This window comes from Salvelinus namaycush, chromosome 9 (genome assembly GCF_016432855.1).
Source record: "Salvelinus namaycush isolate Seneca chromosome 9, SaNama_1.0, whole genome shotgun sequence".
Classification (NCBI taxonomy): domain Eukaryota; kingdom Metazoa; phylum Chordata; class Actinopteri; order Salmoniformes; family Salmonidae; genus Salvelinus; species Salvelinus namaycush.
In genome coordinates this window covers 15,133,206-15,160,397 of record NC_052315.1, presented here as the reverse complement: position 1 = coordinate 15,160,397, position 27,192 = coordinate 15,133,206, and the positions used below count along the sequence as shown (strand labels likewise).

The window sequence follows — 27,192 nt, the reverse complement described above, 5'->3', positions numbered from 1 at the left end:
AAACAGTACAATACTCAATATGTAAGGCAAAATCAGGTGATCTCACAGTGACAAGTTCAACAGGTTTCTGAGGAGCTTGTATCCTTCAGATTTTCAGGAGGCATTCAATCTGGATATACATGCAAAGGAGAATTATGGCCATCTAGTTTGGGTATTTGCATTTGCTATGTTTACATTGTCACATTTGCTTAAGCTTATGAGCAGCTAAATATAAGCATCTGTTGTATATGTTTTTCATTAATTATGCTACATTTAAAAACAGCATTGGCACAAGACGAAACCCAACGATTGCGGGCCCATGTAAGTGATGAAAACACAATTGCAGATCCTATCCTATATTTTAAAGAGGCCTTATCTGATTCTATCTAGCGAGATGTCGTAGCAACTTGCAACCGTAAGAGCAAACATGGGGAGGATTTGTACTCCTTAAGTTTAACAGAGCAGCTTAATACATATGTAACTTAAATTAATAGATAGATAAGTGTAGTTTGCACAATACAGTTAGAGCAGAGACATTTTGGCTTCGAACTCAAACACATTTTGAAATGCAACAATAAAAAAAAACATTCAACATTCAATAAATATTTCAATAAATAAAAACATACATTTAAACAGAACATAATCCAACATACGCATAACATTAACATTTGGTTGTCAATAAAAATAAAGCTTTGAGTGTGAAATATAAAGCTTATATGGTTGGTAAGGAATGATAATAGGTATGGTGCAGCTCACCTTCCTAGTGGCTTTTTGCTTTTTAAATGCATGTAGATTTGTAGAAAAATAAAAAATAAAATCAAAAGGAGATATACAATCTGTTATCAAGTGTGACACTGTGGGATATATGGTAAGTAATTATAGATAGTTAACGCAGCAAGCTAGCAAAGCTCTGACCAACCAACAATCTCATTGGAAATTACAGCAATTCCATTCCTGACCCTAACAAGCCATTGCATGTCCTTCTCCACAATGGGTTTTGGTGGCTCATCATTTAAAGGACTTGAGGGTGAGTGCGAGGTTGAATAGCCATGCCTGGTTCCCTTTCTTCCTAGGGTTCTTTGTTGTTATTGGCCACTGACAGCATTCTCTATTACAGCCTATCCATCCTAAACGTGTCCTCAGTGGCAGTGTCGGCCAGAACCATGTCGGGGTCATTGAGCATGTGCAGTCCGTCCAGGGTGAGGGGGTCGATCTTCAGCTCGTCCAATGGGAACTGAGAGTCCACGTCGAAGCTGACATCTCCGACGCCGGCCAGTGAGTTGGTTAACTCCTTAGAGAGGCTGGGTGGAGACTCGCCTGTCACTAAAACACAACAATTAGGGAAACATTTGACAATCATTAAATCAAAGCAGCTGCTAGTTAATTAACAGTATTACTTTAAGTAACAGTCTTCACCCAAAGAATCTGTAACAAGAGAAACTAAATACAACTAATCTTACAAAACACGTTTTACTCATACTGGCCAAACTTCATAAAACAATTGACTAATCAAGCCAGGATGAACAAAACTTGAATAGGTGTGTACAGTGCCCAACTAAGTTGAATTACATGACAGGCTCTCTAATCGACTCAGCTGCTGCTCGGTACCTGTGAGGATGATGTTTGGGATGTTGCCATGGCTACCGTAGCCCAACGGCTGGGAGTGGTGCAGGCTGCTCCCTGTGAGGCCCATCATAGCTGCTTGTGTGTAGTTGAGGGTGGAGCACTGGCTGTACAGGCTATTGGAGCTGATCGGGTTCTCAATCATATTGAACTGTTCGAGCTAAGCAAGTGAAAAAAAACAAACATGTAATAGGTCAAGTTAGGAAATAGAACACAGAGATCAGGCACAAGTTGTAATACGTGGGGATGTAGTGGTTGTGAAATTCATGGCCTAGTTTAGTGTGGGTTAAGTCACCTGATGGGAGAGAGCGTTGGTCTGCCTTGATGCTAGCTGCTGGTCGTAGAAAGAATCCCCAAATATACTGCCCACCACTGGAATGTGCTGAAAGAGACATTTGACATCTGATTAAAGTACAACATCAAAAAAAGGGTTATGGAAACTAATAGACTTACAGTCAATGGGTAAAGCCTTTTCTTGGGTATCTGAGGGATATATAAGGGAACATTAAAGTCATGAAACATCACAAAAGGCATGAGGCAATTCACAAGCCATTCAATTACCGTTAGGTAAATGGCTGTTCATGATGGCACAAACACCAGCATCTCATAACACATCATAATGCCTATTCAGGCCCAAAATTATCATAGACACAGCATGATTCATAAGAGCCACATCCACATAAATGTTTCATCAGTAAGATGTGAACCCTAACATTATAAAAATCTGGAGCAATAGGCCTTCATTTAGAATATAGAAACGTCACAATCGCCATCTTGTCATTTTTAGAGGGATGATATTGTAAGCTAGCAAAACAATGCTGTAGCACTAACTAACGACAGCAAATAAATGCAAATTACTTTGGCTAGCTACAGTAGCTAACTTGGCTTACTGTGGGGTGAGGTTAATTGGCTTCTGCAGTTTCTCTACTAGCAACTGCAATGCTGTTTCATGCCCTCAAAACTGACTAGGTCCAGTAATATTTACCATTTGACACATTTTGTGATGTATCCACTTTCTAAGCACATATTGAATGCCAATGTTCGCCAATATAAAACACCAAACTTTGGCATTCAGTAACACAATAGAAGATTAAAAAAACAGCACAATAAGTTGGTGGAAGATTACATTACTACAGCTAGCTACAGTACATGGAATCAGACACTTTCAGAGGAACAGAACTAGAAAGAGCTCAAACCAATTCCCCAAACCTCTGGCACTTTTTTGTAAAATATGCTGGAAACAATGCCACATAAAACAGGAAACAACCAAAGATGCTATCAACGTGTTAGACTAACTAAAAATAATCATAATTAAGTTTCTATGTAGGTGCTGCATACACACAGGACATGCACTGAGTGTACAAAACATTAAGGACACCTGCTCTTTCCATGACATAGACTGACCGGGTGCATCCAGGTGAAAGCCATGATCCCTTATTGATGTCACTTGTTAAATCCACTTCATAACAGTGTAGAAGGATTTTTAAGCCGTGAGACAATTGAGACACGGATAGTGTATGTGTATGTGTGCCATTCAAAAGGGAGAATGGGCAAGACAAAAGATTTAAGTGCCTTTGAACAGGGTATGGTAGAAGGTGCCAGGCGCACCAGTTTGTGTCAAGACCTGCAACAATGCTGGATTTTTCACACTCAACAGTTTCCCATGTGTATCAAGAATGGTCCACCACCCAAAGGACATCCAGCCAACTTGACAACCGTGGGAAGCATAGGAGTCAACATGGGCCAGCATCCCTGTGGAATGCTTGACACCTTGTAGAGGTGGGTGGTGCAACTCAATATTAGGAAGGTGTTCTTAATGTTTTGTACACTCAGTGTATATTGGGTTCAAGCAAAAACACAAAAAGCTGCTATGCGACAACACTCAAAGGCCTGAGTCAATATGATAAGCAGACAGCGAGCAGTGGTCTGGAGGAGAGGAGATGGGATTGCTGACACCATGGAGGGGAGCGAGAGGCTGGGATGAGCAGCAGCTAGACCAATTACAGCCAATTTTGGGCAAAAAACCCTCCCCAACAAAGCATCTTGGTGGTTTCGCCCTTACTTGAGGCGAGCCGCCAGGGGAGAAGCCTTGATTGGAGACTGGGGAGGTTGGAGACTGATTGGCCGGAGAGCCAGTCTGATTGCGGTACTGTTGGAAGGAAGAGTGTTAACCGGTGCAGAGTTCCATAATCCTAGACAAAGAGCACTCAGAAAGGGCCCAAGGAGAGTCTAAGGTGGGCTCTTACACCATCTAAATCACAGACCAGTTCACTCCCCAAAAAACATCAGCCATTGCTGAAGGGGACCAATGAACCAAACTTTGTTGGAGCTAGAATTTCACTGGGTATAAACAGTCAAGGTATCGACAAGCAGGAAACTCAACTCAACAGAAGAAACCCGAGTAAAGAGACTGCACAGATCTTAAAGTGCAACTGACACCATTTTAGCTAATTTGCAGATACTGTATGAAAAAAACAATTATCAGCCCAAAATATTAAATTCACCAACTTCATAAGAGGTTTTAAAAATAGTCTCTATTTGATTCAAAACTCCATTGCTTATAGTCTGACATTGTTGGCAGAATAGATTAATGCCCCAATACATTGCTTGGTAGTCCACTAAATATTGCTGTTCGGTTGTAAATCACAGCTGGCAAGCTACATTATTTGCTGCCTGCCATTCAGTTCAGTCACACAATATTTTGGACAAAAAGACAAAAAGGCTAGGAATCTCAAACCCATCAAACTAGAAAAGGCAATGATCAAGTCATAACGTGGCTAATAGGCTAGCTTAACTAATATGTATTTATTTAGCAAGCTAAAAAAACAGAACCTTGTAGCTAGCTAGCTGCTGGGAGAATATAATGTCATAGTCTGGATGAGTAGGCTGATATATATATATAAATAAAAATAAATAATAGACAGGCAGGGAGAGGAACTTGTCTACTGTGGTTGGCGAACCCTAAATCTTCTGGCAGAAGCCCTGCGTGGCATCACCTGTGCCACAAGAGCATGTTGGTTGAATTGGCAAAGTCGATATCCACCGGGTCGCTACAATTTGTTATTTGTGGTCGTAAATATAATGTTGGAGTTAATCTATATGAGGGGGTAGGGTATGTAATTTATTTTACAGTACAAGGGGATGGTGATGTGAGAAATATTTTTTTCCTTTGGGAGCGCATTTTTTTATGACACCTTGAGTTGGACCAAACTGTCCCTAACATGTGTTGAAGTGGTTGTTGTTGTAGCTGTTGGTGATGTGTATACAGTAGGCAACTGAGGGAGAGATGTAAAGTTCCCAAAAAGTAAGACGAGTCCCGTGGTATTTACAGGAAACCATTCGGGTGTATTGTGGATTTTGCGACTGCTTTCTAATTTTTCTAGCATTCAAAGTGAATGGCAGAGGCTCGTATGGCAATTGCCTATTTGCATATAGGGCTAATGTAGATATGATTGGTTATGGCGCACACCGGTTTGTGTAGACTGGATAAGATTGACAAGCTTTTATTTACTGCAGTGTATTAATTATCCAAACGAATGACCGCTTTCCTACTCTTATTTCTAGAAAAGTATTTTTTGAATGTATGAAAACACCTTGAAGTATAAAAAAAAGTAATAAAATAAATGATTTGGGCTTACTGCTATTAGCCCATGCAAACGCACTGAATAACAGATTCACTACATGGAACAACCGACAGTCCCCCCAAAAAACTCTAAAGGAAGTTTGTTTTCTGAGTGTCTGTCCCATATCTGAGATTTAAAAAATAAAAATAATAAAATAAAAATCAGGGAACATTTGTAAAAAAATGTTTTACATATATTTCACCCCTTCTTTTTGGCAGTAAACAGTCTCCATATATTTTTTTCAACTAGTGCCGGGGGACCTTTAGACAAGTCTTGTGAGGCCTGTCGACATCCAAGGGCAAAACATGTACATGTTCGTGAGTCTCACCTTTCCACAGACAGGAAATAATAGTTTGTAGGCCAAACCGTTCGGACACTACAGACGATTCTGCGCGAAGAACGATTTTCTGGATGTCTCATGGTCTGACAACAATGCTCTAGCTGTCACCTTTCACCGCAGATGCGACCTTACGGGGTTAAGTAATTCCTCCCTACCTGTTGATCTCTAAACAAAGCAGAATTTATGGTACGCAGCTATAACTCGCTAGCAAGCTATCTAGCTAATATAATTTTATTACTTTCAGAAATAATTTTATTATTTAAAATTAAACGAGAACTTACCACAATAATCTAGACCAGGTATTCCCAAACTGAGGTACGCACGATGCCGTCGGGGTACGCCAAATAAAAACGTGATTCACATGTAAAAGAATATATACTTTTGTATTTTAAAAAAAGGCACATTTTCAAACAGTCCATTTATGTTTTCCAACGGGGCTATACATTTGGGTAAGGTTCTTCCCCCTCGCCTGAGTAGCCTTGTTTCACTGCCAAAAATAAAATGAAACCATCTAGTGTTCAGCGAAATAACACAGTCAAATACAGGTAGCCTAGTCAAAAAATTAACATCCAATCACATTAACCGTTACTCTCTGGCGGGAATTCCACCAACGGTCCGTAAGTAGCCAAACCTGGCTGCTGCTCATTCCGTTTGCTCGAAAATTGATAAACGGTTAAAAAAAATAGAGACACATACCAGCTCTACTGGTAGTACTGCTACTACCAGCAGTACTACACCAGCCGACATCAAGTTGTTCTGCTTCCACGAGCAGATCCAATGCTAGCATCAGTAATTCTACATTTGTTGTTAGCCCAGCTAGCATGGACACTGACAGTTGTGAATCTGATGCAGCCGAAGAGCTACTGCCCCCTTACCTGGGAAAGCACCGAGCAACAGACAGGGAAGTTAGACCATCAAAGAAGCTCAAATATGAGGAGAACTACATTGATTTGGGGTTCACTTATATTGGGAGTAGTGTCTTTCCCCAGCCACAGTGTGTTATATGTGCAAAAGTACTCACAACTCGATGAAACCTTCACTCTTGCGCAGATTTTTAGAAACAAAACATGCCAATTTGAAAAATAAGCCACAGGAATTTGAGGGAGAATTAAGACTACGTTCGAGTAGTAAGACATGGATAAAAGCAACACATACCATTAATAAGAAGGGGCTAGAAGCGTCTTATATGGTGAGCTACCGAGTGGCTAGGACAGGCAAGCCCCATACTATTGTGGAGGACTTAAATCTTCCTGCTGCCGTGGATATGGCTGGGGGGAAAAAGCCCCAAAAAACTATTCAGACAAGGCCTTCATCAAACAACACTTTCACGATGCATCAGTGACATGGCAGGAGATGTTTTGAAACAATTCCTGCTTCGCATACAAGCCAGTGAATTATATGGCTTACAGCTGGATGAGTCAACAGACGTGGCATGCCTGACACAGCTCCTGGTACATGTCCGTTACGTTTATGGGGGGGGGGTCAATTAAGGAAGACATCCTCTTCTGCAAACCACTGGAAACCAGGATAACAGGAGAGGATATTTTTAGAGTACTGGACCGCTTTGTGACATCAAATGGACTTTGGTGGTCAAGATGTGTTGGTATCTGGACTGATGGCGCTAAAGCCATGACAGGGAGACATAGTGGAGTGGTAACGCGTGTGCAAGCAGTTGCTCCCGACGCCACTTGTGTACACTGCAGCATCCACCGAGAGGCTCTTGCTGCCAAGGGAATGCCTGACAGCTTGAAAGAGAGTTTGACAACAGTGAAAAAGCAAGGCCCCTGAACTCTCGTGTATTTTCTGCATTATGCAATGATATAGGCAGTGACCATGTAACGCTTTTACAACATGCAGAAGTGAGCTGGTTATCAAGGGGCAAAGTATTGACACTTTTTTAAATTGAGAGACGAGCGTAAAGTTCTTTACTGACCATAATTTTCACTTGTCTGACCACTTGCATGATGACGAGTTTCTCACGCTACTGGCCTATCTGGGTGATGTTTTTTCCTCGCCTGAATCTAGGATTACAAGGACTCTCCGCGACTATATTCAATGTGCGGGACAAAACTGATGCTAGGATTAAGAAGTTGGAGCTCTTTTCTGTCTGGATTAACAAGGACAACACACAGTTCTTTCCATCATTGTTTGATTTGTGAGCAAATTAACAAGCTTACGGACAATGTCAAATGTGATATAGTGAAGCAACTGAGTGAGTGAGTTGGGTGCGCAATTACGCAGGTACTTTCCCGAAATGGATGACACAAACAACTGGATTCGTTATCCCTTTCATGCCCTGCCTCCAGTCCACGTCAACAAGAGATCATCGAAATTGCAACAAGCGGTTCTGTGAAAATGTCATTTAAAAATCAGAAGCCACTGGCAGATTCCTGGATTGGGCTATGCACAGAGTATCCTGCCTTGGCAAATCGTGCTGTTAAGACACTGATGCCCTTTGCAACCACGTACCTATGCGAGTGTGGATTCTCGGCCCTTACTAGCATGATAACTAAATACAGGCACAGACTGTGTGTGGAAAATTATTTAAGACTGAAACTCTCTCCAATACAACTCAACATTGTAGAGTTATGTGCATCCTTTCAAGCACACCCTTCTCATTAACCTGTGGTAAGTTATTCACAATTCTTGATGAACAAATAAGGTTTTATATGTAAGATGGTTAAATAAAGAGCACAATTCTTCTTCTTATTATAATATTATTTGTGCCCTGATCCTATAAGAGCTCTTTGTCACTTCCCACGAGCCAGGTTGTGACAAAAACTCACTCATTCTTTGTTTAATAAATGTATTGTATAGTGTGTGTGGCAGGCATACAATGATGGCAAAAAACAACATTTGAGAGTGTGCTGACCCTGGTGCTAGAGGGGGTACGCAGCTGTAGGTTGAATGTTTGAAACGGTACGGGACTATAAAAAGGTTTGGGATCCACTGATCTAGACAATTGTTCTGACAAACAGCGGTCTCAAAAATCACGAGAATTACTACTGGTAATGTCCCCTCCCATACTCTTGTGGAAAAGGCTAATCTACTTACACTTAGCAACAATCCCACCTCCAATGTCACAAACAAAAGCGTTTCACCGTGTAGAGCACCATACAAAAAGCCCATGGTAAGTCTCATCGAAACAAGGACTACAACACTGGCTTTTTCTTGGATCTTGTCAGCTCAGTTTTCCACTGTCATTGGTCTACAGAGCGTGCGACTCACCGAGTTGATGTTGACAGTCGTCACGATCTGGCTGACTGGGGAGGACTGGGTGGCTGTGGAGGCAGTGGTGGTGGCCAGGGGCAGGGTGATTAACCTGATGCCCTGGGGCAGGGCTTGCTGCTGCAGGTCATTGAGCACTTGGGCCTGGGACTGCGCTGTCAGCTGGCTAAAGAAGGCATACTGGGATAGCTGCTGCTCCAGAGTCAAGGCGTCCATCGCCACTGCCTGGTAACGATACAGGAAGGGAAAAAAGCTTGAACTTAACCTGAAAACGAAAACAAGGAATTCAACACTGTTATAACAGGGTTACAGTAGCTAGCAAAATAACGTAAGAGCGTTTGGTAACTTTAAAACTATAATTTAAGCAAGCTTGCTAACTGAGGTGAAACAATTACATTATATCCAATTAGTTAGCTACCGCACTGCTCTTTGCTCGCAAACGAAACACTGCCAAAACTGATGTTGGCTCAAATAATACGTAAAATGTCTAAATGTAAGCATCATCTTCCCAAGTGTACTATAAAAAATAAAGTGGAAAAATATACATTACCTATATTGTCATCTAGTAAATAGCACCCAGATGAAGACTGATAAAAATGAATGAATCACCTTTTACTGCGCTTCCATTTCAATATATTACAAGAGTGGCTAAATATCTTGTTAAGATCTAGTTGTCACCCAGCGACGCAAAGGCTTTAATACGTTATAGAAAGATTCTCAGTTCATGGACAGAACAACAAACATTAGAGACTGGTGCCATGGACAGAGAAAGGTTTATCGTTTCACATTTGAAAGCGTCGCACACTGAGCATTGTTTGTGATGTTATGCCTTCCTTGAGCAATTGAAAGCTCCAAATTACTCTGGAGGGATCTTGGCTAGCTGAGTCATTCCAGGAAACAAGGCCAAACTACACCTGGTAGGCATCACTTGCTCATCTCACATAGGGATTTAGCCATGTATATAGGGCAGCAGGTAGAATAGCAGTTAGAGCATTGGTTCAGTAACCAAAAGGTTGCTAGTTCGAATCCCAGAGCCAACAAGGTGAAAGGCAGACCCTGGACATGGCCCAACTCTCTGAAGGGTGTCAAGGAAAGTTGAGATGTGCAAAACACACATTTTCAATTCACACGTGTATTGAAATAGGACAAATATAAAATCACCCACCAAATCATTATTATATACACACTGAACAAAAATATGAACGCAACATGTAAAGTGTTGGTACCATGTTTCATGAGCTGAAATTAAAGTTCACAAAAATGTTCCATACACACAAAAAGCTTATTTCTCTGAAATGTTGTGCACAAATTTGTTTACATCCCTGTTAGTGAACATTTCTTCTTTGCCAAGATAATCCATCCACCTGAGAGGTGTGGCATATCAAGAAGCTGATTAAACAGCATGATCCTGACACAGGTGCACCTTGTGCTGGGGACAATAAAATGCCACTCTAAAATGTGCCATTTTGTCACACAACACAAAACCACAGATGTCTCAAGTTGAGGGAGAGTACAATTGGCATGCTGACTGCAGGAATGTCCACCAGAGCAGTTGCCAGAGAATTTAAATGTTAATTTCTCTACCATAAGCTGCCTCCAAATTAGTTTTAGAGAATTTGGCAGTACGTCTAACCAGCCTTACAATCACAGACCACGTGTCCTGTATGGCGTCGTGTGGGCGAGCGATTTGCTGATGTCAACATAGTGAACAGAATGCCCCATGGAGGCGGTGGGTTTATGGTATGGTCAGGCAAGAGCTATGGACAACGAACACAATTACATTTCATCAATGGTAATTTGAATGCACAGAGATACCATGATGAGATCCTGAGGCCCATTGTCGTGCTATTCATCCGCCACCATCACCTCATGTTTCAGCATGATAATGCACATCCCCATGTCGCAAGGATCTGTACACAATTCCTGGAAGCAGAAAATGTCCCAGTTCTTCCATGGCTTGCATATTCACCAGACGACATGTCACCCATTGAGCATGTTTGGGAGGCAGTGTGTTGCAGTTCCCACCAATATCCAGCAACTTCACACAGCCATTGAATAGGAGTGGGACTATATTCCACAGGCCATAATCAACTACCTGATCAATTCTATGTGAAGGAGATGTGTCGCGCTGCATGATGCAAGTGGTGGTCACAGGTACTTTTCTGATCTATGATGGTCAAAAGGTATGTTTGACCAACAGATGCATATCTGTATTCCCAGTCATGTGAAATTCATAGATTAGGGCCTAATTTATTTAAATGTAATGTTCATTTTTTGTTCAGTATAAATTGAAAATACTACTACCAGTTCTCCGTTTGAAGTTTTAGTGTCGAGATAAAATACATATCTGCATAGCCGTTTAGCGAACTCCAGCACCTTTCTCTCTCAGAATTTACCTGGTTGATTAAACAATCTAATGAATCAAAATGTTCCATCATGCTTTTGGCCCTTTAAAACATCAGGGTAAAATCCCATTTTAGTTAGAGATTAACTGAAAGTGATATCCCTATGTTAAAAATGACTTGTTTACAACCTCTGTTAAAGTTCAATAATATCCCTGCTGAATGCGACAGTAGAAATAGCCTCTCACCTGGATGTTGAGAGGGGGCGATAGGGTGGGGGAGAGCTGCTGCGGTGACTGCTGTGGGTCGGCGTTTAGGGTTAGGGGGACCAGGGTGGACTGCCTGCGCTGGGCCGTCACGGTAGGCTGAGAGGTGGTTGGGATCCCTGCCAAGACAACAGGACAGGCATCAGTGGCTCTTCTTTTGGGCATTGCTGTGCAATGTAACATTGCTAGGGGGTTTTCACAACTACATTGTACAGATTTTCTAGTGACTTGTGCTGTATATGTTTATGATATGCATGCATCCACTTATATGCCAATCCCTAAGTAAGTACCAATCACTAAGTAATAAAGTACCTATCCATCTACCTATCTAGCTTTCAGTAGCATGACAAATGGCATTTCTGGTGAAACTTGACGCATAATCATTCTGTGAAATTGACAGTAGTGAAAAGGTTCACCTACTACCTCAGAGAATCTAGTCTGCATTTTAACTAAAGATGCTCAAGGAGCCATAAATAAATAAGTGGAGCCATCCATATTCCTGCCAGCTATCTGTGCATGTTACTTCAACAGCATCTTTTTCCAGATACCGGGGGGTGGGAAAAAGTCTAGCCAAGACGTTCAAGGAGCTCCAGTGTCTGTAGGTAGTTTGATGCAACATTTTGCAGGGTAATGGGAAACACCTTACAAAGACAATATAGTTGTGTCACATGATTATCATTGTACACCATGCAGATATTACGTTAACAGGTTATTCTTCTTAGGCATGTAGACTATTGCCAAAGTTAGATTTTTGGATGTTATGTCCCAAAAAAATTGCTCAAATGGTAGAAATGGTGCTGCATGGAGTTCAGGAAGGTTTCGTAAATAAACCACCAGTAAAACAGTGGATCACAAAATTAACTTTGATACAGAACTTGCTTGTTAATGAAAAACACAGAGATTATCCTTGGTTACATTATCAGAATTTCAAATAAATAAATTATATATATATATATACATATATATACATACATACACACTACCATTCACGTTTGGGGTCACTTAGAAATGTCCATGTTTTTGAAAGAAAAGCACATGTTCTGTCCATTAAAATAACATAAAATTGATCAGAAATACAGTGTACACATTGTTAATGTTGTAAATGACTACTGTAGCTGGAAACGGTAGATTTAATTGAATATTAATGGGTTCGATTACAGGCTCAAAATGGACAGAAACAAAGCTCTTTCTTCTGAAACTCGTCAGTCTATTCTAGTTCTGAGAAATGAAGGCTATTCCATGCGAGAAATTGCCAAGAAACTGAAGATCTCGTACAACGCGGTGTACTACTCCCTTCACAAAACAGCGCAAACTGGCATGAACCAGAATAGAAAGAGTGGGAGGCCCCGGTGCACAACTGTGAAAGAGGACAAGTACATTAGCGTGTCAGTTTGAAAAAGACACCTCAAGTCCTCAACTGGCAGCTTCATTAAATAGTACCCGCAAAACACCAGTCTCAATGTCAACAGTGAAGATGCGACTCCGGGATGCTGGCCTTCTAGGCTGAGTTGCAAAGAAAAATTGCAAAAAAAAGCCATATCTCTCAGACTGGCAAATAAAAAAGAAAGATTAAGATGGGCAAAAGAACACAGACACTGGACAGAGGAACTCTACCTAGAAGACCAGCATCCTGGAGTCGCCTCTTCACTGTTGACGTTGAGACTGGTGTTTTGCGGGTACTATTTAATGAAACTGATGCTCCAGATACTCAACTAGTCTATAGAAGGCCAGTTTTATTGCTTCTTTAAATCAGAACAGTTTTCAGCTGTGCTAACAATTGCAAAATGGTTTTCTAATGATCAATTAGCCTTTAAAAATTAAAAACTTGGATTAGCTAACAACGTGCCATTGGAACACAGGAGTGATGGTTGCTGATAATGGGCCTCTGTACGCCTATGTAGATAATACATAAAAATCATCCATTTCCAGTTACAATAGTCATTTACAACATTAACAATGTCCACACTGCATTTCTGATCAATTTGATGTTATTTTAAATGGACAAATATTTTTTTTGCTTTTCTTTCATAAACAAGGACATTTCTAAGTGACCCCAAACTTTTGAATGTATATAGTAGTAGTATATATATTTATTTATATTACACACACAAAATGTGCCACATTCATTTAGCCATCGATGGCTTACCGTGGCTGGCAGCACTGATGCCTAGGAGGGTGAGGTTGGTGGTCAGGTTGCCCGTGCTGTTGGAGGTGCTAAGGGAAGGAAACACCAATGTGTCGCCCGTGTCCAGCGGAGTGGGCAGTGGTGGGGGGAACTGGATATTGGTCAGATCGGGCAGGGAGCCTCCTGTGTTGAGAGTAGCCGGGATCAATGACGTGTTCACTTCCTGATCAGGTGATGGAAATATACTAGAGGGGAGAAAGAACAGGGAAATATACTAGAGGGGAGAAAAATATAATGGAAATATACTAGAGGGGAGAAAGAACAGGGGTACACATGACCTAAAACAGCACATGGCAAAGGTAATCCATTATGAATTATTTTTGCTTGTTTTCATGAATTATGACATTTTTCTATGCCTTGTGTGGAAATGTCAGTTATCTGGTGTCATAGGTCCTCTCTCAGACAGACACACTTTCTCTTCACAGAGTAATCTTTGAACATAATTATGGCCTGGATAGTGGCCTGGATAGTGATCTTTCTCACAGCACCTTTTTACAGTGTATGGTCCTGCCGGTGTACCATATTTAGATTTATGAATGATAGGATGTGCAGTAAGTACTCACTTGATCCCAGGGACTTCACAAGACTTGGGTCTTGAGTCGTTCTGAAAGGCAAACCACACTTAGCATTTAAAAAAATCCCAAAATTGTGAGCAAGCACTGATATAACAACTAGGCTTCATGTTCACTCCTCTACCTTTTTGTTACCCCACTGTGTATCCTTGTCTGCGCGTGATTCAGACTCCTCAGTCCCAGGAACTGTAAGCAGCAGCACTGAATGGTGAAAAAGAAATCAGGTAATGACCAACAATTGAAGGCACTCATTTAAAATCAACCCACATTGCAGTATTTTCAAAGTAGTACTTTTCCTGTAGTGAAATTAAGTTGCTTAATGTTTTTTTAGACACTTAAAACATCAGATAGAGCTCAATGGCAGGTAGCTAGATGCTTCCCGTTTACAGAATATCACACAAATGTGTGTCACCACAATATTATTGATCCGTTTTCCATGCATTCTTGAGTAATATCAATTACAAATCAAAATACGACACCAACATTTCCCTCATCAGAAAGCAGTGGTTGGTTGTACACAAGGTGATAGCGTCACAGAAAGAGAATAGTTGCTCCAACATGGACAAAACCTGTTAGCTAGTGGAACCTGGGATGGAAGTTAAGGATTTTGGGCACTGGCCAGTCGGCTAGTGGAGCATACATTTTACTAGCCAGGGTCCGAAATCTATAACATGCAATATTTGAAGACAACATGTCACCAGCTGGCGTGCTAGATGGGCACATTTTCTAATAGCCCGGTCTAAAAAGTAAGAGTCAGTGCCTCCCGAGTGGCGCAGCGGTCTAAGGCAGATGGGCACAGCTTGTCATTACCGGGAGTCCCATAGGGTGGCGCACAATTGGCCCAGCGTCGTCCGGGTTAGGGGAGGGTTTGGCCGGGGGGGTGGGGGGCTTTACTTGGCTCATCGTGCTCTAATGACTCCTTGTGGTGGGCCGGGTGCCTGCAAGCTGACTGGTGTCGTGGAAAATTGCAAGATTATGTTATAGTGCTTGTAAGATTATATTATAATCTTTGTATTGCATTAGAATGGTTGTTTTATTCGACAGAATAGAATCTGTCGACTATTGTGTGTGTTCCACTGAGGATGGGCCTCTATGAGATAGCACTGACAGAGGAGATTTACGATGTCTTTGGCCAATAAAGCCTAAAGAGCATTCCAGATAGTGAGGTAATGTTTTTGTACTATGAAGTACCAGGAACGAGATTAGAACCTCGTTTTAGAGACCAAACTGAGCGATAATTTATAGCGAATGCAATCTGGCTAAGGGATACTCCTTTCTCAAGTAAAAGGCACTTTGTGAAGAGTTCTGTGGTTCGTCATGTAAATTGAGAGGGGTGTATCTTGGCTATAAAATATCTTTGTATTCGACTGTAGGGACTCTCAGAATTCATTATAGACACTGAATTGATCTGAGAGTCAAAGGGCTATTGTAAAGCTCATAATATTATTAAAGATGAAATTTAAGTATAACTCTGACTGGTGTGTGGTTTGTAACTCTCCTCATTTGGTAATACAGGAAATTGCTACGACACTGGTCGTCAGTTGAACGGTGTTTCCTCCGACACATTGGTGCAGCTGGCTTCCGGGTTAAGCGTGCGGGTGTTAAGAAGAGTGGTTTGGCAGGTCATGTTTCGGAGGACGTATGACTCGACCTTCACCTCTCCCGAGCCCGTTGGGGAGGGAATACTTAATTTTTTAAAGTAACCATAATAATTAGGATTAATTTCCATCCCTGAGTGGAACCCAACCCACTCATGTAATACATGATCCAGAAGACTGTGGCTTACCCTTTCATGACGACATGTGGATTCTAGGGATGCATGATACAGTTGAAGTCAGAAGTTCACATTCACCTTTGCCAAATACATTTAAACGTTTCACAATTCCTGACATTTAATCCAAGTAAAAATATCCTGTTTTAGGTCAGTTAGGATCACCACTTTATTTTAAGAATGTGAAATGGCAGAATAATTGTAGAGAGAATAATTTATTTCAGCTTTAATTTCTTTCATCACATTCCCAGTGGGTCAGAAGTTTACATACACTCAATTAGTATTTGATAGCACTGCCTTTAAATTGTTTAACTTGGGTCAAACGTTTTGGGTAGCTCCCACAATAAGTTGGGTGAATTTTGGCCCATTCCTCCTGACAGAGCTGGTGTAACTGAGTCAGGTTTGTAGGCCTCCTTGCTCACACACACATTTTCAGTTCTGCCCACACATTTTCTATAGGATTGAGGTCAGGGCTTTGTGATGGCCACTCCAATACCTTGACTTTGTTGTCCTTCAGCCATTTTTCCACAACTTTGGAAGTATGCTTGGGGTCATTGTCCATTTGGAAGACCCATTTGCGACCAAGGTTTAACTTCCTGACTGATGTCTTGAGATGTTGCTTCAATATTTCCAACATTTTTCTTCCTCATGATGCCATCTATTTTGTGAAGTGCACCAGTCCCTCCTGCAGCAAAGCACCCCCACAACATGATGCTGCCACCACGTGCTTCACAGTTGGGATGGTGTTCTTCGGCTTGCAAGCCTCACCCTTTTTCCTCCAAACATAATGATGGTCATTATGGCCAAACAGTTCTATTTCATCAGACCAAAGGACATTTCTCCAAAAAGTACGATCTTTGTCCCCATGTGCAGTTGCAAACCGTAGTCTGGCTTTTTCATGGCGGTTTTTGAGCAGTGGCTTCTTCCTTGCTAAGCCTTTCAGGTTATGTCGATATAGGACTCGTTTTACTGTGGAAATAGAAACTTTTGTACCCGTTTCCTCCAGCATCTTCACAAGGTCCTTTGCTGTTGTTCTAGGATTGATTTGCAATTTTTGCACCAAAGTACGTTCATCTCTAGGAGACAGAACGCGTCTCCTTCCTGAGCGGTATGACGGCTGCGTGGTCCCATGGTGTTAATACTTGCACACTATTGTTTGTACAGATGAACGTGGTACCTTCAGGCGTTTGGAAATTGCTCCCAAGGGTGAACCAGACCTGTGGAGGTCTATATAAAAATTTTAAAAAATTCTGAGGTCTTGGCTGTTTTCTTTTGATTTTCCTATGATGTCAAGCAAAGAGGCACTGAGTTTGAAGGTAGGCCTTGAAATACATCCACAGGTACACCTCCAATTGACTCAAATGATGTCAATTAGCCTATCAGAAGCTTCTAAAGCTATGACATCATTTTCTGGAATTTTCCAAGCTGTTTAAAGGCCCAGTCAACTTAGTGTATGTAAACTTCTGACCCACTGGAATTGTGATATAGTGAATTATAAGTGAAATAATCTGTCTGTAAACAATTGTTGGAAAAATTACTTGTGTCATGCACAAAGTAGATGTCCTAACCGACTTGCCAAAACTATAGTTTGTTAACAAGAAACTTGTGGAGTGGTTGAAAAACTAGTTTTAATGACCCCAACCTAAGTGTATGTAAACTTCAACTGTATATCGAAATCGGCCGATATTATCTAAAAATGCCAACATCGGCCTCCCGGGTGGCGCAGTGGTCTAGGGCACTGCATCGCAGCGCTAGTTGTGCCACCAAAGACTCTGGGTTCGCGCCCAGGCTCTGTCGCAGCCGGCCGCGACCGGGAGGTCCGTGGGGCGACTCACAATTGGCCTAGCGTCGTCCGGGTTAGGGAGGGTTTGGCCGGTAGGGATATCCTTGTCTCATCGCGCACCAGCGACTCCTGTGGCGGGCCGGGCACAGTGCGCGCTAGCCAAGGTAGCCAGGTGCACGGTGTTTCCTCCGACACATTGGTGCGGCTGGCTTCCGGGTTGGAGGCGTGCTGTGTTAAGAAGCAGTGCGGCTTGGTTGGGTTGTGTTTCGGAGGACGCATGGCTTTCGACCTTCGTCTCTCCCGAGCCCGTACGGGAGTTGTAGCGATGAGACAAGATAGTAATAACTAACAATTGGATACCACGAAATTGGGGAGAAAATGGGGTAAAAAAAATATATAATAATAAAAAATATCCAACATCGGTATCGGCTGATGTCTAGTTTAATGCCCGATGTGCAAAACCGATGTCAAAGCTGACCTGCATACCTATATAACGAAGGTGCATGACGTAATGACACCACGTAAAATTTTGCGATATACGTACAACACAGCATTCCTAAAACTAGCCCACAATGTCTGCTGTGTGGATCGAGGTAAAATCCATTAAAGCCAAGATAATAGTATTCATTGCCCTTGACAATCAACCGTTCTCTGTCGTGGGTGATGTTGGCTTTCGCCGACTTGTTCGAGCACTGGTTAACACTACCAAGTGTGCTTTTTTCCCGATGTTGCTCTAGCGGAGTTACACAGTAATAGCGTAAATGCTATTAGCTTCACGACATACATACATACTATGGAACGCCGTTTGGGTCTTTGCGTGTCAAAAAAAGACAGTAGCATTGTCAAAGCTGTACAAAAAAGTCTGGAAACACCGTCCGTGAACGATGTGTTTACAATACCGCGCTGGTAATAAAGCATAATTTGTTCGACCGCAACTTCTGGGGTAGCTAGCTTTAGTTTGGTACCTAGCTTGCACCAATACAACCAGCCTGAAAACAATGACCAGTAGAAACTACAGTCCTATTCATTATTCTTAACAATGATTTAGGAATCATTGTGAGTAAGTATTAGCTAGGTAGCCACTTGTTCGCCAATTGAAACTGAACTTCAGTTCATGAAAATAAATTGCTAGCCAGCAACTTAACCCGGTTGCCCAAAGCTAACGTTATAAGCAGCCAGCAAGCTTTATCTGGTTAGTGAGGCTCGACCAGAAAGAGTTATAAGTTGTGAAGCTAGCTACAATAAGGATTAGGCACAATGGTGGGATTTGCGGTTAGCCTTCAAAATAAAAGTATTGACAGTGACGCAAACTAATACAAATAGTAGAATTATGCCATACTTTTATTTTTAAGGCTAACCGCAAAGTCCACTATTGTGGCTAGCTTCACATAGATAGGTCCGACTACAATCAAATAAAAACTGCATTAGGATTATTTTAGATGACACCTTGCTATAAAGTTAGCTAGCTAACTGAAACAGATGGAATTTCGCTATGTTTTTGGGGAAGAACATTGTTTGCATCCATGAGCTAGCTAGCTTTTATTTTTTTACTTTACCAGCATCATAGCATAAATATCGATGAATTGTTGTGACATATGAAATACGAGTGATCGTGTAATCAATGTGTAAAATTAATGAACGCGTTAAATTATGTGACATGCAGTCGTATTTAGGTCCTGATTGGTCAACAAACTTATTTGACACGTCAAATAAAAGTGTTAAATAGTATATTTTTTGACATGCAAAGACCCAAACAGCGTTCCATAGAAATCCTGGTTGAGAATGAAACTACTGAACAAATATACAATGAAACAGCACAGCAAGTAAGTGAAAGAAATAGGTTTTGATTGTTTTACTGGTAATGGGGAAATACGTAAATGCCAACAAAATAACTTTTTGGTCAGTGTGGTGTGTGTAACCTTTTATTTAACTAGGCAAGTCAGTTAAGAATAAATTCTTATTTACAATGACGGTCTACCCCGGACGACGTTGGGCCAATTGTGCAGCGCCCTATGGGACTCCCAATCACGGCCAGATGCGATACAGCCTGGATTCGAACCAGGGACTGTAGTGACGCCTCTTGCACAGATGCAGTGCCTTTGACCGCTGCGTCCCTGTGTGTGTGTGTGTTAACCATTTAACTGTACTAGAATGCTTACAAGGCCACTAATATTTTAAATATCAGTATCGTTTTTTTGTCAAGGAAAATATCGGATATCGGTATCAGCCAAAAATGTAATTTCGGTGCATCACTAGTGGATTCATGCATAAAGTGGTACAGGCCTGAATAAATAGAAGCTGTTCTGTGTCCATGTATCCTGGATCCTCCATTACCTTGTTTAGGCTGGAGCTCTTGTGAACCCCCTGCAAATGAGTCCTGGGGCACAGGGTTCATGGCGCTCTGGTGTAGGGATGAGTCGGAGTTCGTCCTGTGGCATTAGAATGAAGTGAAAGATCAACAAAATCTCTGGCCCCTATTCCCCAACCACATATGTGCCATGGTATTTTTCAGACTGGGTCAAATACATTTAAGTTGTTAAATTAAGCATGCAATAAAAAATAAAAAAAATGCTATATACACGGGCATTGCATATCCTGTGCGTTTCCTGAATGTAGATGAAATTGCTCCCAACCCTAGTTTTCCCTAATATGAAGTCGTCGTTAATGGCCTACCTCCTCCAACTGGTATCCGGTGGGGGTGAGAGGTACACTGAGCCATAGGGGCAGCTGTCAATGTGAATCTCAGTTAAGGACAAATATATATATATATAAATAGCTGTGAAATATAAAATCTTATGTAAATGTATATTTGAATGGTCAAGTTAACTGTCAGTATTCATTGACTAAAGTGCAAAGTCTACCTAAGAATTATCCAACAATGACAACACGCTGTTTTAATACTAATCAAGTCAAATTGTTGTAAAGACCACTGTGGTCTACTCTAAAATAAGCCGAGTCAGAGAGGAAGAGGCAAAGCGAGAGGGTTTACTCCGCCCAAAAGGTCAAAGTGTCAATTTGGTTAAAAAGAAAATAGTAATTTCTAATTTGCTAAGTACGGCTTATTGGATCGAATAGAACTTTTGTAATGGTTAGGTTTTTACGAATTAACTGATATAAGTGGATGTACGTGGAATTTTGGCAACTTAAATTAAAAAATAAAAAATAACTATATTTATGTTGCCTGTTGTTCACGTGCTTATCTGCCCTTTCATTGGCTAGAATGGTCCCACCTGATATCGCTTTCCATCTTAGAGGACATGCATTTCCATTGTTAGTGCAGTCACAACTATCTTGTCAATATAATAGATAATCTTTGGCTGAGTGCAGAAGAAGGATATCTGGCGGCCATGTTTGTCCACAGAGAGGGGCCGGCGGTGCGGGGAGGTGATGCGGTTCCGATCGCGGTAAACGCGGTCCACCAGCCCGTGATGCCTGGTCGACCGACTGCTGTCCAAGGTGGAATTCTGGACAGGAAACGCAAAAAAATCAACCATATGAGAAACATTTGTCATTTGAAGCATACATACAAAAAAATAATACAATTTCAAAATGTCTTTGTATAATATGGTGGAAATGTATTCTTTTAAAAAATGGGTCAAGCTATGGGCCCTCATACACATTCTCAAGTTAGCAAACATATTACAAAAATGGAATGCCATGATATAGAAAGCAATGACATAGGCTACTTGTGTCTTCTTAAAGGCCAGTGCAGTCTAAAACGTGATTTTCCTGTTAAATAAAAATAAAACACTCAACATAAAAACGCAACCACTTCAAAAGAGTTACAGTTCATATAAGGAAATCCGTCAATTGAAATGAATTAGTCCTTAATATATGGATTTCACATGAATGGGAATACAGATATGCATCTGTTGGTCACAGATACCTTAAAAAAAAAAAAAGAAAGACCGTAGATCAGAAAACCAGTCAGTACCTGGTGTGACCATTTGCCTCATGCAGCGCACCATCTCCTTCACAGAGTTGATCAGGCTGTTGATTGTGACCTGTGGAATGTTGTCCCACTCCTCTTCAATGGTTGTGCAAAGTTGCTGGATATTGGTGGGAACTGGAACACGCTGTCGTACATGTTGATCCAGATCATGCCCATACCATAACCCCACCATGCAGTAATTCTTTGGTTGTGCAAACCCACTGTCTCATCAGCTGTCGGGTGGCTTGTCTCAGACAATCCCACAGGTGAAGAAGCCGGATGTGGAGGTCCTGGGCTGGCGTGGTTACACGTGGTCTGCGGTTGTGAGGCCGGTTGGATGTACTGCCAAATTCTCTAAAACGATGTTTGAAGCGGCTTATGGTAGAGAAATTAACATTAAATTCTCTGGCAATAACTCTGGTGGATAATCCTGCAGTCAGCATGCCAATTGCACACTCCCTCAAATTGAGACATCTGTGGCATTGTGTGACAAAACTGCACATTTTAGAGTGACCTTTTATTGTCCCCAGCACAAGGTGCACCCGCGTAATGATCATACTGTTTAATCAGCTTCTTGATATGCCACACCCATCAGGTGGATGCATTATCTTGGCAAAGGAGTAATGCTCACTAACAGTGATGTAAACAAATTTATGCACAAATCTTTTGCGAAATAAGCTTTTTGTGCTATGGAACATTTCTGGGATCTTTTATTTCGGCTCGCTTTACATGTTGCGTTCATATTTCTTTTCAGTACATTTTTACACTATGATGTTGGAAAAAAATACTGGGAAAATTATGATAATGCCCTTTTAAAAAGAACACCTGCAATCTCTGCCTGTTTTGGTAGGATGGAGTTTTGGCCTGCCTGGTGACATCACCAGGTGGTAAATTTGTTAATAGACCAATAAGAGAGTTCCAAACCTCTCTGCCAATAACAGCTAGTCCCCCCCCCCCCCCCCTTCTACTCAGACCACTCCCATACAGTCATTTAAAACAGAGTAAGGTACTTAAATTGTTACCCAGAAATTATTTGATATGGAGATAAAAACTGCTTCATTGGACCATTAAACATTCAAGATGGGGTGAGGGTGTCTGATTCTCAATGTTAGCTTCCTTCTGAGACGGTTGGTCCCAGAAAATGCAGTGTATCGATACCGATACGCCAGGACACGTCTTCAAAATTGTAAAATACTAAAGAAGTGTCTTGTAGTGTTTACAGGAATCCAATTCAAGGTAACGCGAGGGTAAAACAAAATCATGGAAGCTTTCAAAGACTACATTTCCCTCAGGTGAGACTGATTTGCATCATTAAACATTTTTTTTTATTAATTTTTTAAAACGAACTGATAGAGAAGCTGAGAGCTCACCTGAAAAGGCAGGTCAATGTTGCTATTTCCAATCTGATTGACATTGGGCAGTGAGCCTCCATAGTACTGTCCGCGATTCTGCCCTAGTTGCAAATACTGGGTCTTCTGTAACTGCAACTGTGCAAAGTAAAATTGCATGAAAGCATGAATGAATGATTAAACTGATAGGTCTACATGAAAAATCACATTCCAAAACAGTTGATATACAAGTTACAGTGCTAAAGATAGAATGGACCACATCTAAAAAAAGGACAAATGAAATAAGACATAGGTTAGCCAGCAGATCCAACACCTTATGCTTGCTTAAAGCTGCACTAGAGGGTCAGACAGACCGTTTGCTTAAATTAAGACACCGCGGAACCAGCGCAAGATTTGGTTCAGAATACATACCTCAATCCAGGGATGAATTCCAAAATGGCTGCTGTGGCATCTGCTACCTAGCATGAGGACGAAAAGGTCAGTTTTCGGAAAAACTAGCAGTCGGTATAACATTTGGGATAATGGGACAATTGAGTACAACGCATTTCTTATCCCTCGCGCCGGCGCTGCAGTGTCTTAATTTAAAGGGAAACTTCAGGATGTTGGCAATGAATCATTTATCTACATCCCCAGACACAGATGAACTCAGGGATACCATTTTTATATATCTCTGTGTGCAGTTTTAAGCTCAATACCTAACTGACGTAAACTCAATACTGGAAGTCTTTGGTAACTGCTAGCATGCTCCTTTTGAAGATACTCTTCAAAAAGAGGTAGGGTTTCAGATGTCGAAATATGGGCAGGGACTCCACTGTCCTAACTTTTGGGGGAAGCTTGTTCCACCATTGGGGTCAAGAGGGGGCCAAGAGACCAGAGGTGGCGGAACAGAGTGCTGCTCCATAGGCAAGCACCAGGGTCTTGAAGATGCTTTGAACTTCGACGGGAAGCCAGCGGAGTGTGCGGACGAGTGGGGAGACATGGGAAGGTTGAACACCAGGGGGGCTGCGGCATTCTGGAGGAGGAAGAAGAATAGTTGAGTGTCTTCTGCATAGCAATGATAGGACATACCATGTGAGGATATCACAGAGCCGAGTGACTTGGTGTAAAGAGAAAAGAGGACCTAGAACCGAGCCCTGGGGGACACCAGTAGTGAGAACACGTGGTGCAGACACAGATCCTCTCCACACCACCTTGTAGGAGCGACCTGCCAGGTAGGATGCAATTCAGGGGTGTGCAGAGCACGAGACGCCCAACCGTGAGAGGGAGGAGTGGAGGATCTGATGGTTCAGTGTGTCGAAGGCAGCGGATATATCTAGGAGAATGAGAACAGATGAGAGAGAGTCAGCTTTGGCAGAGCGGAGTGCCTCTGTGACACAGAGGAGAGCAGTCTCAGTTGAGTGAGCCGCCTTGAAGCCTGACTGGTTAGGGTCAAGAATATCAATCTGAGCGAGATAACGAGAGAGTTGGTCATAGACAGCATACTCAAGTCTTTTGGAAAGAAAATAACTTAGGGATACTGGTCTATAGTTTGACAGAGGGGTCGAGTGTTGGTTTCTTGAGGAGGGGAGCGACTCTAGCCATCTTGAAGTCATAGGGGATGCAGTCAGTGGTCAGCTGATGAGAGAAGTGAGGAATGGGAGAAGATCTCCAGATGGTCTGGAGAAGGGAGTCAAATGGGCAGGTTGTGGGGTGGCCGGACATCACTAGTCCCAGGATTTAATCTGAAGAAAGGGAAGAGGACAAGGCGTATGGTAGTTCTGTGTGATTGGGACCAGTGGACTCAGTAGGCTGAGTGAAAGAGGAGCGGATGTCGTCACCTTTTTTTCAAAGGTGTTGACAAAGTAATCGCAGAGAGAGAGGAGGATTAAGGAGGTAGAAAGTGGAGAAGAATTTCACAGGGTTGGAGGCAGAAGCTTGAAATGTAGTGATAAAAAGCAGCTTTAGCAGTGGATAAAGAAGATAAGATCGAGAGCAGGGAGTGGAAGGATGTTAGGTCCTCCGGAAGTTTAGTTTTCCTCCATTTCCGCTCAGCTACCCGAAGCCCTGTTAGCACGCAATGAGTCACTCAGCCACAGAGCGGGAGGGGAAGGTCAGCTGTGAGGAAAGGGGACAGTGAGAGTCAAAGGATGCATAAAGGGATGAGAGTAGGGTCGAAGAGGCAAAAAGTCAGGAGATAGGAGGGAGCAGAATTTAGCAGGAGGATTGAAGGGGAGAGAGTAGTGGGAGAGAGAGAGAGCGAAGACTGCAGCGGCAAATAACCATCTGGATAGGGGCTGAGTGGGACAGGTTATCAAGGTGTCAATCTCATTGAGGAACTCTCCAAAGGCACTTTGTGGGCAATAGGCTAACATGAGCCATAAATTGTTTATATCTTAATCAATTCAGTATCAAGTTTGTGCAAGGTCAGTACTATGTCCCAAGTCAAGTGGACAAAGTCAGTAGGCCTAGGCTTAATAGCTGGAAGCTGTGTCAATCTCATGTGAGGAAAGGGGACAGTGAGAGTCAAAGGATGCATAAAGGGATGAGAGTAGGGTCGAAGAGGCAAAAAGTCAGGAGATAGGAGGGAGCAGAATTTAGCAGGAGGATTGAAGGGGAGAGAGTAGTGGGAGAGAGAGAGAGCGAAGACTGCAGCGGCAAATAACCATCTGGATAGGGGCTGAGTGGGACAGGTTATCAAGGTGTCAATCTCATTGAGGAACTCTCCAAAGGCACTTTGTGGGCAATAGGCTAACATGAGCCATAAATTGTTTATATCTTAATCAATTCAGTATCAAGTTTGTGCAAGGTCAGTACTATGTCCCAAGTCAAGTGGACAAAGTCAGTAGGCCTAGGCTTAATAGCTGGAAGCTGTGTCAATCTCATAAGGAAAGACGTCGCTAGATTTGTCAAACATTTTTTTTTTGTCTTTAAATAAAATAGGCATATTTTAAAACCACAACATAAATCTATCCTGTACTCCTAAACCATTATTATATTCACAACTGGTAGGTTCACCACCATACTCCTGTCAATAATTACTGAACGATTTAGTTCACCAATTGCTTTAATAATGAATTGCATGAAGGATGGATTAACCAAAGGCCTGATTTGATGGGGATGAATAAACAGTCTAACATGAATATTTGATACAAACCAGACTGATTATTGCCAGTAACCAACTTTGCATTACACATAATGAACATCTTCAAGACAAGGAAGTAAATCCCATGTTCTCCATCTCTGCCTTCCAAGGCTTCGAAGTTGCAAATCTGTCAAATCCCAGCATGCATATACACGTAAATGCTGCGGGATTCTTGGTGCTGTCAAAGATGGTTTGGAACTTTGTAAATATGCAAACCTATTGCATGGCGTTCAAAACTGAATTGTGAATTCTGTCAAAATGGCTTGTCAACATTAGAGTTAACGTTGTATGCATAGTAAGTGACGCTTTAGTTTACAGGTAAACAATTAAAACGTTACAGTCAGTATCAAACGCACCAGTTTGAGTCGAACTGGTAAACATATTCAGTCTTCATTGCAATTTCTAGCGGTTAAATCACTATCTACCTTACTACACGGAATCTTTTGATTGATGTATGGGAATATGAATAGGACCAGGTGCTTGCTAGCAATAACCTAGCTAGTTTTACCTGAGCGTGCCTGGGTGCCAACCATAGCAAACATCAAAGACAGCTCACGGGATGGTTACGGTTAACAAATTGAAAATGCTGGCAAAGTAACGCCCCAATCAATGATGGTTATCAGAATACAAATATTTAGCTTTAATTGAGAGGGCTGTCAATCGGCCACTTATGTTTGCCACTGCCGGCTGGCTAAAAACAACTTGTCATAAAAACGTGCTGCAGTTAACGTTAGCTAGCTAACGATAGGTTACTGACAGTACAGCAGTAGCTAGCTAGCCTAGCAGCAGAATTAATCAACAAAACAAGGCACTTACCCGTGCAGCTCTAGTAATGTTTAGGTCTTTCATCACCTCTTCGAAAGCCGCAGTCTCTTCGGCCTGTTTCTGATTATGTAAAGCGATTTTCTCGCTAAATTTACGTGGATTGTTTGAACTCGCCATCTTCTGCTCTTCTTCTCAATGGGACCTTACGCACAACGCTTGGATACGATGGTTTTGTCGTCATTACGCGCGTACATGTTTCTACTGCATTTCGTGGAAATCAAATGAGTATTGTCACAGAATTAAATCAGGAATTA

General features: G+C 41.8%; 1 protein-coding gene across 1 annotated transcript; it reads right to left on the bottom strand.

Annotated features, from left to right (window-relative positions):
• Nucleotides 1-1,090: 1,090 nt before the first annotated feature.
• On the bottom strand, nucleotides 1,091-27,055 carry LOC120054030 (CREB-regulated transcription coactivator 1-like). Its single transcript, XM_039001388.1, has 14 exons — nucleotides 26,930-27,055; nucleotides 23,014-23,130; nucleotides 21,051-21,176; nucleotides 20,386-20,447; nucleotides 20,047-20,141; nucleotides 14,283-14,359; nucleotides 14,150-14,190; nucleotides 13,548-13,771; nucleotides 11,390-11,520; nucleotides 8,794-9,021; nucleotides 3,665-3,751; nucleotides 1,898-1,984; nucleotides 1,588-1,762; nucleotides 1,091-1,302 (listed from the first exon to the last, which is right to left on the bottom strand). The coding sequence occupies exons 1-14, from the start codon at nucleotides 27,053-27,055 to the stop codon at nucleotides 1,091-1,093; spliced, it is 1,788 nt and encodes a 595-aa protein (XP_038857316.1).
• Between the last annotated feature and the right edge of the window lie 137 nt (nucleotides 27,056-27,192).

Bases quoted from the DNA above. Each gene is read 5' to 3' on its own strand.
- LOC120054030 (XM_039001388.1), bottom strand. From the start codon at position 27,055: ATGGCGAGTTCAAACAATCCACGTAAATTTAGCGAGAAAATCGCTTTA. The intron at 3,752-8,793 runs GTGAGTCGCACG...TCCTTCCAACAG, and splicing joins CGACTGTCAACATCAACTCG to TACCGCAATCAGACTGGCTC. The intron at 1,303-1,587 runs GTACCGAGCAGC...GTTGTGTTTTAG, and splicing joins CCCAAACATCATCCTCACAG to TGACAGGCGAGTCTCCACCC.